Source organism: Alternaria viburni (assembly GCF_023758015.1).
Source record: "Alternaria viburni strain BMP 2772 chromosome Unknown scaffold_12, whole genome shotgun sequence".
Taxonomy (NCBI): Eukaryota; Fungi; Ascomycota; class Dothideomycetes; order Pleosporales; family Pleosporaceae; genus Alternaria; species Alternaria viburni.
Genome location: NW_026055781.1, coordinates 125,354 through 141,038, shown reverse-complemented (window position 1 = coordinate 141,038; position 15,685 = coordinate 125,354). Strand labels below are relative to the sequence as shown.

Genomic DNA, 15,685 nt, shown 5'->3' with positions numbered 1-15,685 from the left:
AAGGGGATGTCTTACTCCGACCAAAGATCACATGACTACCTGTCGCTCTGGGCAGTGCTTGTTTACTTATGAAATTAATCTGACACTGTCAACCGTAAATTTGGACTGATTCCCATAGCTCCTGACGAGGGCATGGAATAATATGTCTCTCATGCCCATCGCCCATCTATAGTGCATCTCCAAGACAACCACACTCAGTTCGTCAAGTTCACGTTGCGGACCAGAATATCTTCATCCTTCTGATACGGAATACCCGCTTTCTCCCTCGCCATATCGTTGATCCATCGGCCGTCAGGTGCAACATGCTCCCCCTTAGATAACTCATCGGCCAGATACAGCCACGCGAGCGCATTACCCACGGTACTGACCTCGTCGCTAACGTGCTTGCTCGCATACTCCGACATAGTCGAATGAAGTTCCGAATCAGTGAAGAGATCGTACAAGTGCTTCGCAACAGCATCGTGGTCACCAGGCTTAACCAGGAAGCCGGACTTTCCATCCTGGACCTGCAGAGGGATACCACCAGCGAGAGTGGCGATGATAGGTGTGCCCTTGTGGAGCGCTTCGCTGACCTTGACTTCGAAGCCTTCGCGGGTGGAGAGCTGGAGGGCGACATGAGCGCAGGACATGAGTGCGTTGAGCATCTGGTCGGACGGTCCGATACGCATGATGATGACGTCGTCCTTGAACTCGTTGAACTCCCCGTTGAGAGCAGTCTCGGTTTCTTTGAAGATCCGTGTGGCATCTGGATCGTCGACGGCACCATGACCAGCTATGACGAGCTGGGGGATGTCTACAAGGGGTGTGTCTTTCATGTATACCTTGCGTAAGAGTGCGTATGATGCGAGTACGTCTGGGATACCCTTCGCTGGGTCGAAGCGAGCGATTTGAACGATGTATTTGCGATCCGGGTGAGCGAGCTGACGCATACCAGCTGAAAAGCACTGAACCTTGAGCTCGTGGATGTAATACTGCTCGTCCCAGGGGTGCATGTGCTTGTTCAGGCCATCTAGCCAGTCAGTAGTGGCAGGCAGGTAGCCCACTTTCTCTGGGGTTACAACCTCGGGCACGAATGCTCGCACGGGATGGCTGACGAAAACATCACAGTCTTTGACGTGGTTCCAGATCCAGTTCCATACCTCGGAGGTAGCGGTACCTGCTTCGTCAGCTAGGTCAGCTCGGACCTGGATGTGGCTGCGGAAAATTACTGGGCGACTAGAGGATAGAGTTAGCATAAAGAAGCATTCTGGAAAGGTTCGCAAGCAAACCGGGAGTACATACCTGGAGTCTCGCTCCTTCGCAATCTTAACAAGGCTCGGCATCTGAGGATCATCGACAATAATCACATCGGCACCACCCTTCTCGCGAGATGAGAGCGGGCCGCCGTGCTCTACCCAACGACACTTGTCAGCCTCTTCGATGACCCAGTTATCAAGATCGGCCATTTTTTCCTCGGTCAAACGCTCACCCGCTGTGGCGACACCCTGAAGAATATTATGGTTGTCTTTGGTGATCCTGAAGATATCGGTCTTTCCGTATGGAACGTACCATTTGCAGTCGACACCGAGAAGAGCCAGATATCTCATCAGAGCGTGCCTCATGAGAGCGACACCTCCGCCTTGTGCTGTGCTGTTGAAGAAGGCAATCTTGGTCCTTCTCTTCTTGAGCGAATTGGCGTAATGCATAGTTGCAGCTCCTGTAGTGTCCATCCTGACAGTAGAATCGTAGCTTTCGCGCTCGGCGATGTGCACGTGGTTGTCGAGATCAACCAACACCTGACGACGATGACCCATCTGAACGGGTAACTCACCCTTGACGTTGAATTGCTTCACTGTCTTTCTCGCCATGCGTTCGGCTTCTTGATCTAGGGGTATCGATGGCTCTTCCTTCTCTTTGGCGTCGGCCGGAAAGATGAATGGTATGATATCTAGTTCAGTCCATAGGCGTACGGCCAGGTGTGGACTCAAGGTAGCCAGTTGCGTGGTCAGAGTAGCACCCATGGGCTTGGAAAGGTTCTCCTCTCGGTAGTCGTTGAGAAATCCGATGAAGGCTTTTGATAGAGCTTCGGAAACATCACCTACAGACATGGGTGTGGAGACCCCTGATCCAACTCGCGATGATTCGTTCGATGAGTTGCCTCCGCCTGCGTCTCCGGACAGCTCCAGAGATTTGCTCTCGCAGTTAATGGTGTAAGTTCCATCATGCAACGCAATGCAGTAGCGAAAGTCGCCATCGTCAGACTGAGCGACAGCAAAGCCTGCGTAAAGGGGCTGCCATGTCCACATGTTAATCAAAAGGTTTGCAATTGAAGAATCGTAGTACTGACCTCGACAGCAGCCTCAAGTGTACCCTTCTGTTCCTTGAGTTTGTAGAGTGAATCCGAGGACTTGAACGCCCTGATGCTGATCTGACGTCGCTCGGCAGTCGCTAGACGTCGGTAAGTGGGCCGCTGCTCGGCAATCTCATCACCCTGTAGCGACATGATGAACACTAATGTCGGGGGGCGTCTGAACAGAACGGTAGATGATAGTTGAGGTAGTGATTAGTTAATTGATAGCAAATAGAAATCAATAGTAATGTATGAGGAGGAGGAATGTCGATCTGTATTGGAAAGAAGCAGGTAGGCAGCTTATATGGCGAGCATGGGGGCTTCACAATGCAGTAGGCGGTGATTGCCACAGCCATTGAAGCATTCATGGCGATTGCGTGCATGCTAAGCGCATCATGAACATCACACCGGGTATAAGTGGCGATTGATGGCGGCCAGTGAGTGACAGGCGCGCATTGAAGGAACGCATGGCGTTGGCTGTTGGAAGCGGTGACTAGGAAGGCTGAAGATCACAAGGCGTGTTAGGCGTGGCAGCCAGCAGGCAAAGGGAAATACACGGGAGAATGGCGTGATACGACGATAGTCCTGGTTGCGGGACGAGATCTGGTGAGGTGAGCATTCCGCACGAGATGGCTTACGCGACAGCGCTAGGGACTTCCCACGCGTCGTAACTACGAATGGAAGGGCTAGCAGCTACGGTTTCGTCGGGTAGCCATGACACAATGGCCACAACGACGAGGAGGACCGTGATGCTGGATCTGCCGTGTTGTTCTCGATGCAGTGGATGAGTGCGTCGTTTGACATGAACGAGTTTTCTGTGGCTGTCTGGGGCGAATCAGACATGGTACCACCGGCAGCGCGGGGGTGGTCGAGTGGCCCCGTGCCATGGGTATAATTCAGCCGCCAAACGCGTCGTGTAGTCGTGTAACCATCGTGATTATATGTGAAACCAGCGCTGCTCGTAAGCCAGAAATGGGGGACGACGTTGTTCAGTGTGAACAAGTGGTGCTGCGGGCAGAAGGAGGAATGCAACATTGAAGACGAAAACTAGTCTCGGGCTCTAACAAGTTGCATGACTCTGGAAGCCACAGAAACACCGAACGATGTATGCAGAGTCGATCTTCCGAGGACACTTGCAATGAAATAGATGCACAACTGGCTAGAACACATCGTGATGCTCATGCCACGATCACTAGCCCGTATGCGCATGCAACACTTTTTCCGTGTAGTTCAATTACTCAAGCGCAGCCGCTAGGTGGACTAGGCCTGATAGTCCCGCTATCGCTGAACAAAGAAGAAAGCATCGTGGGGGTGGCAAGTCATTGTGTGGACAAGGCCGCCTGAGTGTACGAATGTGAGTGCTGATGTAAGGTGGGAAAGAAAAGCGATCGCGGCCGAAAGAGGACAAACACGTGCGATATGCAGCTTGGCTCAATGCAGTGTAGCGCGGCGGGAACGGCAGCACTAGCGCGAGCAAGCACAAGGGTCCGGCTGGATGGGGTGGAGCGGAGCGAGCGACGCGGATGGGAGAAGGGATGCTGTCGAGAGTCTTGAGCGGAGACATGCAAGTTTGGGGGTGGAAAAGAGAATATCGTGGATGCACATGCCGAGGTCGACGTCTTGGGCACAGAGAGTCGTAGCGGAACTGGTGCCATGTCGGCGCAAGCGCTCCAGATGGCCATGTTTCCCGCCTGCCGGATTTGAAACGCCTCTTCCTCCGTGCAAGCCAAGCAAAAGCACCAACCACGGCGACCCACCCATCTTGCGCTCAAACCTCAGCGATCTCACAGCCACGACACCATCTCACCCGTTTGCATCCCTATCTGCCCCCATCCACCGTTTATCCATCCGACACCCGTCGCGCCCACCAGAGGGCCGGCCCCGTAGACGTGTACCAGCCCAGATAGCTCGTGCCAGCTGTGCGCCCACAGCCTTGCGACCGCCAGGCTCCCACCCGACGTCGTCGCATACCGCGCCCTGTTGCTCGCGTCTCAATAGCGCACAACGCGAAGCAGACGGCCAGCCCATCTTCGCACCCTCTCCCGGACGCGCGACCCCGCCGCCAGCATGAACCACTACCCTCCCCGGGCGGTCATGCCTCCCCAGACGGGCCCAGCCCAGCGCCTCAACGAGCTGCTCGACAACATCAAGACCGAGTTCGAAGCCGAATCCCAGCGCAGTGTCGATGCCGAAGGCCAAAGTGAGTCTTGCACATGCTATCCAGCCGCGCAGGGAAGCAGTTGCCGTGCGGTATCCAAGGACCGGGCGAGCAAACTTTCTGCGCATCGCCTCGACTGTCTTTTGTCGCATGGAGCTCACAGCTGCTAACCAGTCTTTGCAGTCACGCGTCACATCCAAGAGATTGAGTTGATCCGCGGCAAGGTCTACTCGCTCGAGCAGTCACACAACCAGATGAAAGCAAAGTAAGCACCTCCCGCACGTCGCCCACACACCACGGCCCCCAGCCTCCCTCAGGCTGCGCTTTGGATGCTGACCCCCGTGCTAGATACGAGGAGCGCATCGCCCAGCTGGAGCGCGAACTCGAGGCTCGCGGCGGCCCCAGCCAGAACTCGCAGCACCACGGCCCCTCGCAGCCTCAGCCGCCTCAAATCGGCCACGGGCCTAGTAACCTGTTCGGCGGCATAATGGCAGGCAGTGCTGCCCAAGGTGGTCCGGGATTGGCGCCTCCTCCACAGGAGCCGCCCCAGGGCCATGGCATGCCGCCACAGCTGGGAGGACCCCAAGGCCCCCCAGGACTGAACCCTGCTCCTGGTCCGCCACAGCACTTTGGTGGCTACCAGCAGGGTCCATCTGTCAATGGTAAGCGTCAAAGACTCCATGCTTCCGCCCTCGTCTTGGCTAACACATCGCAGGTTATGGTCAGCCTCCACAGCCCACTGCCTCACCTGGTGCTAAGCGTCCAGGTCCTGCCCGCGGTCCCCCCAACGGCCCACCCAATCCCGCCACTCCTCAGCAGAACAACCCTGCACCCTACCCCGGATCGCCTCAAGTCCCGCGACCGACTCCTCCTCCCCACCATCAGCAGCCGAGTGCGTTGATGGCGCCCAACCACATCCCTCTCAGCCAGAGCAACGTCTTGGCTGATCTAGACATTGAGCAGTTGCCAGAGAACCTGAAGAAGGAGGGCAGCGATTGGTTCGCTGTCTTCAACCCTCGTTCAAGACGTGTGCTTGATGTTGACTTGATCCACAACCTACCCCATCAAAGTGTGGTCTGCTGCGTACGCTTCAGCTTGGACGGAAGGTGGGTTGCCACAGGTTGCAACCGTTCAGCCCAGATTTTCGATGTCGAGACTGGAAACCCCGTCGCGCATCTTCAGGATGGAAGCCTACCCGAGGACGGCGATTTGTACATCCGAAGCGTCTGCTTCAGTCCCAGCGGCCAGTACCTTGCAACCGGTGCTGAGGACAAGGTCATCAGGGTAAGTTTGATCCTGACTCGCTCTATCAATCATGACTAACATTGAGCCAGGTCTGGGACATTGCTACCCGCACCATCAAGCACCAGTTTACTGGACACGAGCAGGACATTTACTCCCTGGACTTTGCCAGGAACGGCAAGATCATTGCATCCGGTAGTGGCGATCGCAGTGTCCGTCTCTGGGACCTCGAGTCCAACATGCAGGTGTCCAACTTCTCCATCGAGGATGGTGTCACCACCGTGGCCATCTCCCCAGACAACCTCTACGTTGCCGCCGGATCCCTCGACAAGAGCGTCCGCGTGTGGGATATTCAGACCGGCCAGCTTGTCGTCCGCCTCGAAGGCGAGCACGGTCACAAAGATAGTGTCTACAGTGTGGCTTTTGCTCCTTCGGGCAACAGGCTCGTCAGTGGCAGTCTCGACAAGACGATCAAGATGTGGGAGCTATCCACCAACAACCGCTTCGTCCCAGGCGGCCACCAACCAACCGGCAAGTGCATCCGCACTTTCGAAGGCCACAAGGACTTTGTGCTCAGCGTTGCCCTTACCCCACACGGTGACTGGGTACTGAGTGGTTCCAAGGACCGCGGTGTCCAGTTCTGGGACCCTCACACTGGTGTCGCGCAGCTCATGTTGCAGGGACACAAGAACTCCGGTAAGCTTGATCCATCTTCACGTCTTTCGTGTTACTAACGTTTCCTTTTCCAGTTATTTCCGTAGCTCCCAGCCCCACAGGAGGCGTCTTCGCTACCGGTAGTGGCGATATGCGTGCGCGTATCTGGAGGTAAGTCACTTATCCAGCCACATTTCCCTATCCAAAAGCTCAAAATGCTGACTTGCATTAGGTTTGACAGGTATCCTGGACCTTAGGAAGGTCGTGGTCTCTTGATCAAGGATAAATACATAACGCCATTCACTTGATCTCATTATTGATCCATAGAGAAGGCAAGTGGGTGGTGGGTAAAATCGGCAAAGGGCTCTGGAGACAATTGTGTTGTTTTATTATTCTCGTGTTCGGTTTGGAGAAATCAGGACGTTATGAGGTATTTTTGATTCCCAATCTTCCTTTACTATAGTGAATATCGTTGGTATTCGATTTCGAACTCGCTCTCTCCATGCACCGTGATGTGTGTTATAATTTCAGTCTACATGAAATACGGTTCAACTCTGAGAACCAAAGTAGCGGTGACAGCGCTCCATCATGACTCAACAAGTCATGCTACGCTATGCGCCAGGCGATCAAAGTCGCTAGCTCCTAATCCCAAAGATGACTCAAACGCCACGAATGCTTGTTTCCCATCCGTCTACTCATACAATCAAACATTACCAGGCCCTGGACCTTTGCCCTGGTCTAGGAGCAGATGTGGTTTAAGGAAGCCGTCATCGATCTGCTTGAAGGCGTTTGCAGGATCGTGGCTGATCTCGTTGAAGAGCTGCTTCACTGCACCTGTGGCAGTCGCAACCCTACTCGAGCCCTCGGCCGCAGAGCCGACCGGCCTTATGCCTGATGTCGGGTACGGGGATGGGTCGCCCATTAATGGCGACGGGCCGCGGTTCGGCGAGCGGCGTGCGCTGGGAGGAAGGTCAAGGTCGATGTCATCTTCATCAGCAGAGCCGCTATCAGCTGGGCTGAGGAGACTTTGGTCTGCGCCGTCTCTAGCACGTGGATGGCTCGAGTTGCGTCGCATAGCGCCGTTTGGTCGTGTGGGTGGACTACTTCGACTAACTGATCCGCTAGAGTAGGTAGCGTCGGGTCCGTTGACATTGTTGAGTGAGAAGCCATTTTGCCCGGGACGTGGGGTGTTGCCATAAGCCTGACCCTGTTTGCGTGTGTAGGTGCCGCCATTAACGACCTCAATGTCGAACTCATCATCGCTGTCAATCTCTTCGACTACGCCAGTGCGAATACCCAAAATTTCTAGCATGCGTGCAGTGGTACCGCCGAAGATGATGACAGTCAGAACGACTACAACAAGAACTGTGGCTCGCAGTGTGTCGCCGTTGTTACCTGTGAGACCTGCGGCAAGCGCAACACCTACAGCACCACGCAGACCTGCCCAGTAGATCATGACCTGGTGGGGATACGGAATCTCTTCCGCAACTTCGTCGCCGCGGCGGCGCTGGCGATATCTTGTGACAGAGTTGATGAGCCTTGAAAGAGGAAACACTGCGCACCAGCGAGCGGCGCAAATGCCGAATACGGTAATCAAGATGAAGAGGGGCTTGTAATCGAGCTTGTCATCAGTGAAGAGGGACAAGCCTAGGTAGATGAAGATGAAGTTCTCCGAAATCTGGGAGGTGACCTGGAAGACAAACTTGGTGGTTAACTGGGTCCGTCTGGACATGTTGTGGTAAGCGTAATGCTTCATGCAGATACCACAAAACAGCAAAGAGACGATACCTGCAGGCTGATTAGCAGACGGCCGGAGAGGGAAGCTGGTGAAGACTTACCAGACATGTGGATGGCATTGGACAGAAAGTATGTCAAGTATGCGGTGAGTATGATGAGACAACTCTCAGTCTTGGGGAAGCGCCTAACATAGGTGAACTTGAGCATCAGAGACACGCCAATGCCGACCATGACACCTATGAACAGACTTCCGAAGAAGACGCCGAGGAAAATGCCTACGGCCTCAAAGAGGCTCATGAAGCCCAGAGACTCTGCACCGTCCTTGTACTTCTGTGCAGTCTCGAAGACGACGATAGCGATAGCATCGTTAAGAATGGACTCGCCAAAGATGATGGTGTATAGCTTGGGCTCTACTTTGTACGTATCGAAGATGGCAAGAATGGTAACGGGATCGGTGGCCGAGAGGGTAGCGCCAACAGACATGGCCTCGACGAAGTTGATCTTGAAGCCATCGAGAGGTATCCTGGTCCACAGGAACAGGATGATGCCAAGGACTAGGGCGGATATGAACGAGCCGGCAAAGGCAAAGGTGAGAATGGTTCCAATGTGTCGGAAGAAATTGCCTTGGTGGAGTTCGTAGCCAGCCGAGAGGATGATGGGAGGCAGGAGCAAGTTGAAGAACATCTGGTAGTCGAAACTGACGACATCTCGCACGGAAGCGACTGCTGTCAGGCGCAGCAGCAGGCCAACGACCATGCCTGAAGGGCGTTAGCGAGCATCATAGCGCGATTGGATTACGAGATGGACTAGGCGACATCGCAGGTGGATATTGCAGGTTACCCCACAATTAGTCGGGTGATGGGCTTCGGGCTGCAAGTGATCGGAATCTGTGGCCTTGCCCATGCACACTACGCCGAGCTTGTCTCAACGGACGCCAAGCGTGCGGAAGGGCCCAAGCAGCCGCGGAGGGTGGTGTGGGAACGACGTACCAGCAAAAATGGACAGGACTGTCTCATGGACGGCCTGGATCTTCCGCGTGTGCAGTATGTAGCTCGTGAAGAGAGCTATTATGAGGAGCATAATCAGGATGGACAGGGCCCACGATGTGAATATCTCCTTCTGGCCCGCCTCTGGCTCGTCTGTTGGCGCGCATTAGAGATGGGATCGCCGTGTGTGTGTGGAGCGGGGAACTGACCGTCCGGGTCTGCGTCGGATGCATCGCGCTCTGCCGTCAACAGTCAGTATGTATGCCAGGCGTGTCGGACTAGAAGCGTCGAGGGCGCATACTGAGTAGCTGGCCGACTGCCCACCAGCCCATTACTGACGCCATGGTGGACTCAAGGCCGGGCGGTCATCAACAGCGGAAGTGTGTAGGGTGTCGCAGGAGGATTGCGCGGGGGTTGCGGGCGTGTATGTCGAAGTTGCAGGTGGCTGCTGGGCGTTGGATGCTGGTCCTGGGGCTGCCTGGATGGGACGGGGCCTGGGGCAACGTTGCGCAAGGAGTCGAGGGCGGAGCGGTGTCGGGCGTGTCCGGGCAGGGCGAGGCGCGCTGGAGGCAGGTCTGGCAGCGTAGAATAGCGATGCGATGCGAGGCTGGCGATATGGCGACTGGTGAGGCTCTTGCAGACGCGTCGCTGCCTTCGCACAGCGTCCAGGTGTCTCCATGTCTCGGCTGCCGTTCCAGCGAGCACCAGCCTTGGTTGGGCCTAGCGCCATCGACGAGGGTCTCAGAACCGCTCATGGGGCGACGTCATGGCACGCACACTGGCTAGTACGCCTGCATGACATCTACCCAGAATCACCTGCAAGACCTGCTAGACCCTTCACCAAGCCGACCGCACACGGCTGGCACCCACATGACCTACACCGCCTCCAACCTGATCGTGACTCCCCGCCCGTTATAGACCTGCCTGCTGCCCGCCCCTCCGCCGTCTCTTTGAGCAGCGCCGATTGTGAACTTTGGTCGAGATTCGAGATCGATCGCCGCCGCAGCCCCAGCGGTCCCACTAGCGCCTCTTTCACGCTCGATACGCTTTGGAGCATGGCTTGAGTCCCACCGCGCCACTCGCCTTTTGTTGATAGTCTGCCTCTCACCACATCTCTCCACCGCGCATCCTCGCGTCCTCGTACTTACCCACCGCGCTGCTGCCAATCACAATCTCGCCGACCCTGACAGCGAGCCGTAAGCCACCAGGGCTGACCACGTCGCCCGCGCAGGCCACTCCACGCACTCTCTCCACATCAGGTTGCGACTGCCACCTGCCCCATCATGTCGTCCTCACGGCCCAACGGCGGCGACTCGCGCTCGTCTTCACCTCGTGCCTCTCCTCCCTCCAGAATCGACACTTCCGCCCGCCCCAAGCCACGCCCCAAACTCGTTTCCTTTGGCCGCGACTCGCTCATGGGTGGACGACCAGACACTGAAGGTCACACCCACGTCGAATTCATCCACGAGAACTCGCCCACCATCATTCCCCAAAGAATGTCCTCCGAAAACGACCCGCTCCTTAAGGAGAGCTTGTCGCCCGACGACGACGACGATGACTGGATGGGCGAATCACAGGTCGAGGAGACAAAGAGCAGTTGGTTCTTGTTCTTGCTCACGTTTGGAGGCCTCGGCCTGCAGATAGGATGGTCCGTAGAGACTTCCAACGGATCGGTAAGTGCTTTTTCTGGCTGCAAATCTCCATGAGGACGACATGGACCCTGCATGTAGATCCGGCACTGAGGTCGTGTGAGCCATGCATGCACGACCCGTCGGACCACCGCAGCCCACCTTGACCGCGAGCTATGCTAACTGTACGCAGCCATACTTACTATCGCTCGGTCTGAGCAAGTCGATGCTTGCTCTCGTGTGGATTGCCGGCCCTCTCTCCGGAGTACTTGTCCAGCCCTATGTCGGTCTCAAGAGTGACAACTGCCGTCTGCGCTGGGGAAAGCGGAGACCCTTCATTATCGGCGGTGCTGCTGCGACCATCGTGTCACTCATGGTCCTCGCTTGGGCAAGGGAAATCATCGGAGGTTTCCTAGGCCTCTTCGGCGCCGACCCAGAGTCGTCTGGGGTCAAGACGTGCATCATGCTCTTCGCCGTTTTGTTCGTCTATGTGCTCGATTTCGCTATCAACGTCATCCAAGCCGGTGTGCGAGCATACATTGTCGACGTGGCCCCTACCCATCAACAGGAGTCTGCCAATGCATGGCTGATGCGCTCGGCTGGTATTGGCAACATCTTGGGTTACCTAGCTGGTTATATCAACCTGCCAGATTACCTTCCATGGCTCGGTGGCACACAGTTCAAGGTTCTCTGTGCTATCGCCTCGTTTGTCATGGCCATCACTGTTGGCATCAGTTGCTCGACCTGCTCGGAACGCGATCCCCAATTTGACACTGCACCTGCCGAGCAGCAGGAGGGTGTCATGGCCTTCTTCAGGGGCCTCGCGCGCTCAGTCAAGAAACTCCCGCCCCAGATCAAGAAGGTCTGCATGGTGCAGTTCTTTGCTTGGATTGGATGGTTCCCATTTCTCTTCTACATCACTACCTATGTTGGCGAAATCTATGCCGACCCCTACTTTGAGGAGAACCCCCACCTGCCAGATGGCAAGATTGACGAGATCTTGGAGAGCGGTACCAGGATTGGCACCAGAGCGCTTTTGGTGTTCGCCATCACCACCTTCTTCTCCTCTGTCATCCTGCCGTTCGTCATTCCTCCGACGTTCCAAGCCCCAGAACCCGACCGTCCAATAACCCCGGCAACGCCTATGACACCGACAACCCCACATTCCATGGGTGGCTCTGGCTACTTTGCTCTAGGTCCGGCACGCAGGGAAAACCCAAACACAACCATGGAGAAGATCGCCAAATCGTTGGAAACGTTGCAAGTCAAATCGCTCACTCTCCGTCGATCCTGGTTCATCTCACACATTCTCTTTGCCGTCCTCATGGTCCTCACCTTCTTTGTTCGTAGTACGTTGGGAGCTACAGTTCTTGTCGGCGCCATCGGTATTCCTTGGTGTGTGACCAACTGGGCCCCGTTCGCCATCATCTCCTCTGAGATCTCCAAGAGAGATGCCATCCGTCGCGGTATCATCAAGCCTCGCGACCGCGAATCTCAGCTCATCGCCGAGGGAGAGGATGACGGCTCTGGCGCCGATTCTGCTGGTGTTGTGTTGGGTATCCACAACGTCGCCATTGCAGCGCCGCAGGTCATCGCAACACTTGTCAGTGCCATCATGTTCAAGCTCCTACAAAAGCCTAGGGGTACTTCAGGTGACACGAGTGTAGCCTGGGTGCTGCGCTTTGGCGGTATCTGCGCTCTGGTGGCTGCGTGGTTAACGCTGCAAGTCAACGAAGAGAAGGAGGAAGAGGAAGAGGAAGAGCCTTTCAGAAGAAGGCGGATGTCTTAGAACGACTCCGATGAACAGTCTATCACGCGCCTAAGACGTGATTTGGAGCGATCCCTTAGCCGACAGCATTCTTCCATTGAGGGTACATCAAGTTCACAAGACGATAGAAACGAAGAGAGGATTGGAGATGAATGATTTGAACGATTCGATATGCGCTACACTATACGGAAAGCCTCACGGCTTGACTCTAGCGTTACAGAGTACTGTCTGGGCTGCGATGCATCACGCGGCGAAGTCATGGCGTTTAATGGGGTTTGAGCGAGCGAGCGAGCATACCTTTATCTGTGAGCGCGCACGCGGAGTTTCGGAAAGTATACATGGGTTGGCAAGGGGGAAAATTCCTTAGGCGCACTCTTTTGGGTAAATTTACATCTTACTAGTTAAAATCGCGCGTAGTCATGGCGGTTGAATGAACAACGTTGACGGCTCGCCCTGGACAACATCAATGCAACTCTGTGCTCTACTACTTTTCCTCTCAATACTCAAAGACGCCAGTGGGGATATTGATCAAACGAGAGTTCTATTTCTTTGTCCGTAACTACGCTGATGTATAAACAGTTGAAGCGAAGTTTTCGAACCGCAACTTCCACCTGTCGAATTCTTCCCCACCAACCGCTCAATCTATATACAAGGTAGCACCACTCCCCGTCCTCGCACTACCTCATGCCCTCCTCTAATGAGACGTGATTTCAAGCCAGCTCCTTACAAAGCAGGCTTAGCGTTCTTAACCAGCATCTCAAAGTACGCCTGGTTCCACTGACCGGCCTCGGGACTGGGCTGGTACGCATCGGGCTTTCCGCAGAAAGAATCGTACCTAGTCGCCGAGCTATCGCTCGTACCATCGCTCTCACCACCAGGCTTAACCCAGACGAACGAGTCAACAAGCGAAGAGCCCGTGTTGCTCGTAGGACGAACACCGAATCCAGCACCGTTGACGTTGCACCAGTTGCCCCACTCCTCGCGCAGGCCAGTAACGCCGTTGCGGCCCGTGTCGACAATGGCTTGGCCGGGCATGCCTGCGGACTTGAGCTCGGGCGAGAAGAGCTCAATGTACTTCTTCTCGTTTTGCGCTTTGTTGTACTGCGCGTCCGAGGAGCCGGAGAACTCTCCTGGAGAGAGGTCCCAGGCGTTCCAGCCGGCGACGTTGGTGGCTACACCGCGGACTTGCTTGGGGCTGCCTGCGGCCTTGTAGACGGTGGCTAGTTCTTTGGCTCCGGGCTCTGGAAAGGGGTTGTTAGTGATGGGGATGGGATTGAGGGGGTGGGAGGGTGCTTACTTAGGTTGTCGTTCCAGCCGAGCCAGCCTCCGTGACCGGCATCGATGTACATGGCGATGTTGGGGAGGTTCAGCTGCTTCAGAGCGTATGCGACACCGTCGCGGTAGCCAGAGGCGGAGTCCTTGCAGGTCTGGAGGTCGGAGTTGGTGACCAAGTTGGGGAGCGAATCGGGTTCGATGACGAGGGCGATGGCGGTGTTGGGGTACTTTTTGAAGATGGCAACGATGGCTTGCGTATCGTTAGTAAAGGCTGTGATCAACAGAGATAAAACGCTTACGGTCAATGTACTCGGACTTGTAGACGCTGAGCTCGCCAACAGCAAGCTCACCGTTGGAGGCCTTGGCGGCACAGTCACGACCGGGCAGATCGTAGATAACTAGTGCGGCAATCTGGTTGCAGGGGACGTCTTTGATACCATCCTCGACGACGGCGATCTTCTCACGGGTGTCGCTATCTATCTGTCAGTCGAGACTTGTAAGAACGAGCAGATTAACCCACATCCACAAGAAAGTTCCAACGTCAGCAACCTTGAGAGCCTTAGCCGCCATAGCAGTGTCGGTCATCTGAGCAGCTGCAGAAACGACCTCGGATGAGTAGAACTTGTTGGCGTAGATGGATCGGGACGCAAAAGGGTTGCCAGACAGAGTGACGGGAGTGGCACATGCTGCAGCCTGGCGAGCAGTGATGGGGCCGTTCTCTACGGGAGATGGGAGTGCGAAAGCGCCAGTGATGGCCGAGGCCACGGCGAAAGAGAAAAGACCCTTCATGTTGACGTCTGAATGTAGTTGTTTGGTTGCGTTGGTGCTGGAAGCCTTGAGGGTAGTGGGAGCCTCTTATATCGGCGTTGGATCGTATGCTGCTAGTATGGCGCCAACTCAGCACTGAGGTACCGTCTCATCAGGAAACAGGCCCGGAGACTGCGGACGTTAGCTTCTGGATTGGGTCTGTGCGATCAGCGCTTGAGATATGAGGCTTAGATGAAGATTTATCAATGGCGGCATGGTAGTATAGTAGGGGTCCACTGACATAGCACCAGCTGAGTGGGAGGCAAAAGCCGGGTTTCTTGAGGTGGCGTTGTTTTACTAGCTATCAGCTTTGGATGAAGCATTCTTTTGTGGAAAGACATTAACGCCTCATGAGACTGCCATTAGGATTATGCAGTGGGATGCTCTCTTTGGGTATCTTCCAAACCTCCGAATGTCATATTATCTTTTCGTTGCTCAAAGTCGTCTTGGTAGGTCTCCAGCCGCTTGGACCCTGCCTACAGGGTAGATAAATGAATGTTTACATGAGACGTATTGGGGTTGCGGGGGTGCTTATTGTTCGGGTCTCCTACCCCGCGATCTTAGTCCTCAGCCTCACTCGTGATGACGATGATTGGCAGTTTGCGACATCATCTACGTAGCCCGTAAGCTTCCCATCGAGATATGAAAGAGTTTAGTATTGTGGGACAGCTCATCGGGTCATATGACACTGGTCATGGAGAACCGTCTTCCGACTGTTGTTGCAGATGAACTCCTCGCAGCATCCACAGTGCCCATAAACTCTTTGGCAATGCACCAGTGATCAACAAGTCTGCAGTAAAATGACGCGAGCCCTCTCCCCCGATAATGCTGTATTGGGGGTTGATTGGGCTCGGCCCGATGTAAAACGTAAGCAGGTACACGAAGGCAGCCCGGAAATCTTTGGCTAGAAAGCTTCTCGAAAGGCTCGAATGTACACATGACAGTCGAAATTGATGAAGGTCGATCTTGGAGGCTCTTTAATTTTGCATTTATCCTGATGCACTCCACATGGGAGGTTACGGCGAACGAGAGACCAGGTCGATAATACAGCCAAGCCTCGCTACCGACTTGCGATGCTGGTCTGGAGGTCGTGTGAGGCAG

At 55.2% G+C, this 15,685-nt stretch overlaps 4 protein-coding genes across 4 annotated transcripts; 1 reads left to right on the top strand and 3 right to left on the bottom strand.

Moving 5' to 3' along the window:
* Positions 1–194: 194 nt before the first annotated feature.
* J4E79_006069 (uncharacterized protein) lies at positions 195–2,482 on the bottom strand (the record flags this gene model as incomplete). The annotated part of the gene is made up of 3 exons (XM_049354944.1): positions 195–1,215; positions 1,282–2,270; positions 2,327–2,482. 3 exons carry the CDS (start codon positions 2,480–2,482, stop codon positions 195–197), a joined length of 2,166 nt encoding a protein of 721 aa, XP_049210340.1.
* A 1,914-nt stretch (positions 2,483–4,396) lies between these two features.
* J4E79_006068 (uncharacterized protein) lies at positions 4,397–6,640 on the top strand (the record flags this gene model as incomplete). Its single annotated transcript, XM_049354943.1, has 7 exons — positions 4,397–4,529; positions 4,671–4,752; positions 4,836–5,149; positions 5,203–5,771; positions 5,822–6,425; positions 6,479–6,554; positions 6,616–6,640. The coding sequence occupies 7 exons, from the start codon at positions 4,397–4,399 to the stop codon at positions 6,638–6,640; spliced, it is 1,803 nt and encodes a 600-aa protein (XP_049210339.1).
* A 446-nt stretch (positions 6,641–7,086) lies between these two features.
* J4E79_006067 (uncharacterized protein) lies at positions 7,087–9,450 on the bottom strand (the record flags this gene model as incomplete). Its single annotated transcript, XM_049354942.1, has 5 exons — positions 7,087–8,171; positions 8,222–8,878; positions 9,110–9,259; positions 9,316–9,345; positions 9,408–9,450. 5 exons carry the CDS (start codon positions 9,448–9,450, stop codon positions 7,087–7,089), a joined length of 1,965 nt encoding a protein of 654 aa, XP_049210338.1.
* Positions 9,451–13,225: 3,775 nt separating this feature from the next.
* CEL6C (1,4-beta-D-glucan cellobiohydrolase cel6c) lies at positions 13,226–14,566 on the bottom strand (the record flags this gene model as incomplete). The annotated part of the gene is made up of 4 exons (XM_049354941.1): positions 13,226–13,743; positions 13,800–14,027; positions 14,077–14,249; positions 14,298–14,566. 4 exons carry the CDS (start codon positions 14,564–14,566, stop codon positions 13,226–13,228), a joined length of 1,188 nt encoding a protein of 395 aa, XP_049210337.1.
* Between the last annotated feature and the right edge of the window lie 1,119 nt (positions 14,567–15,685).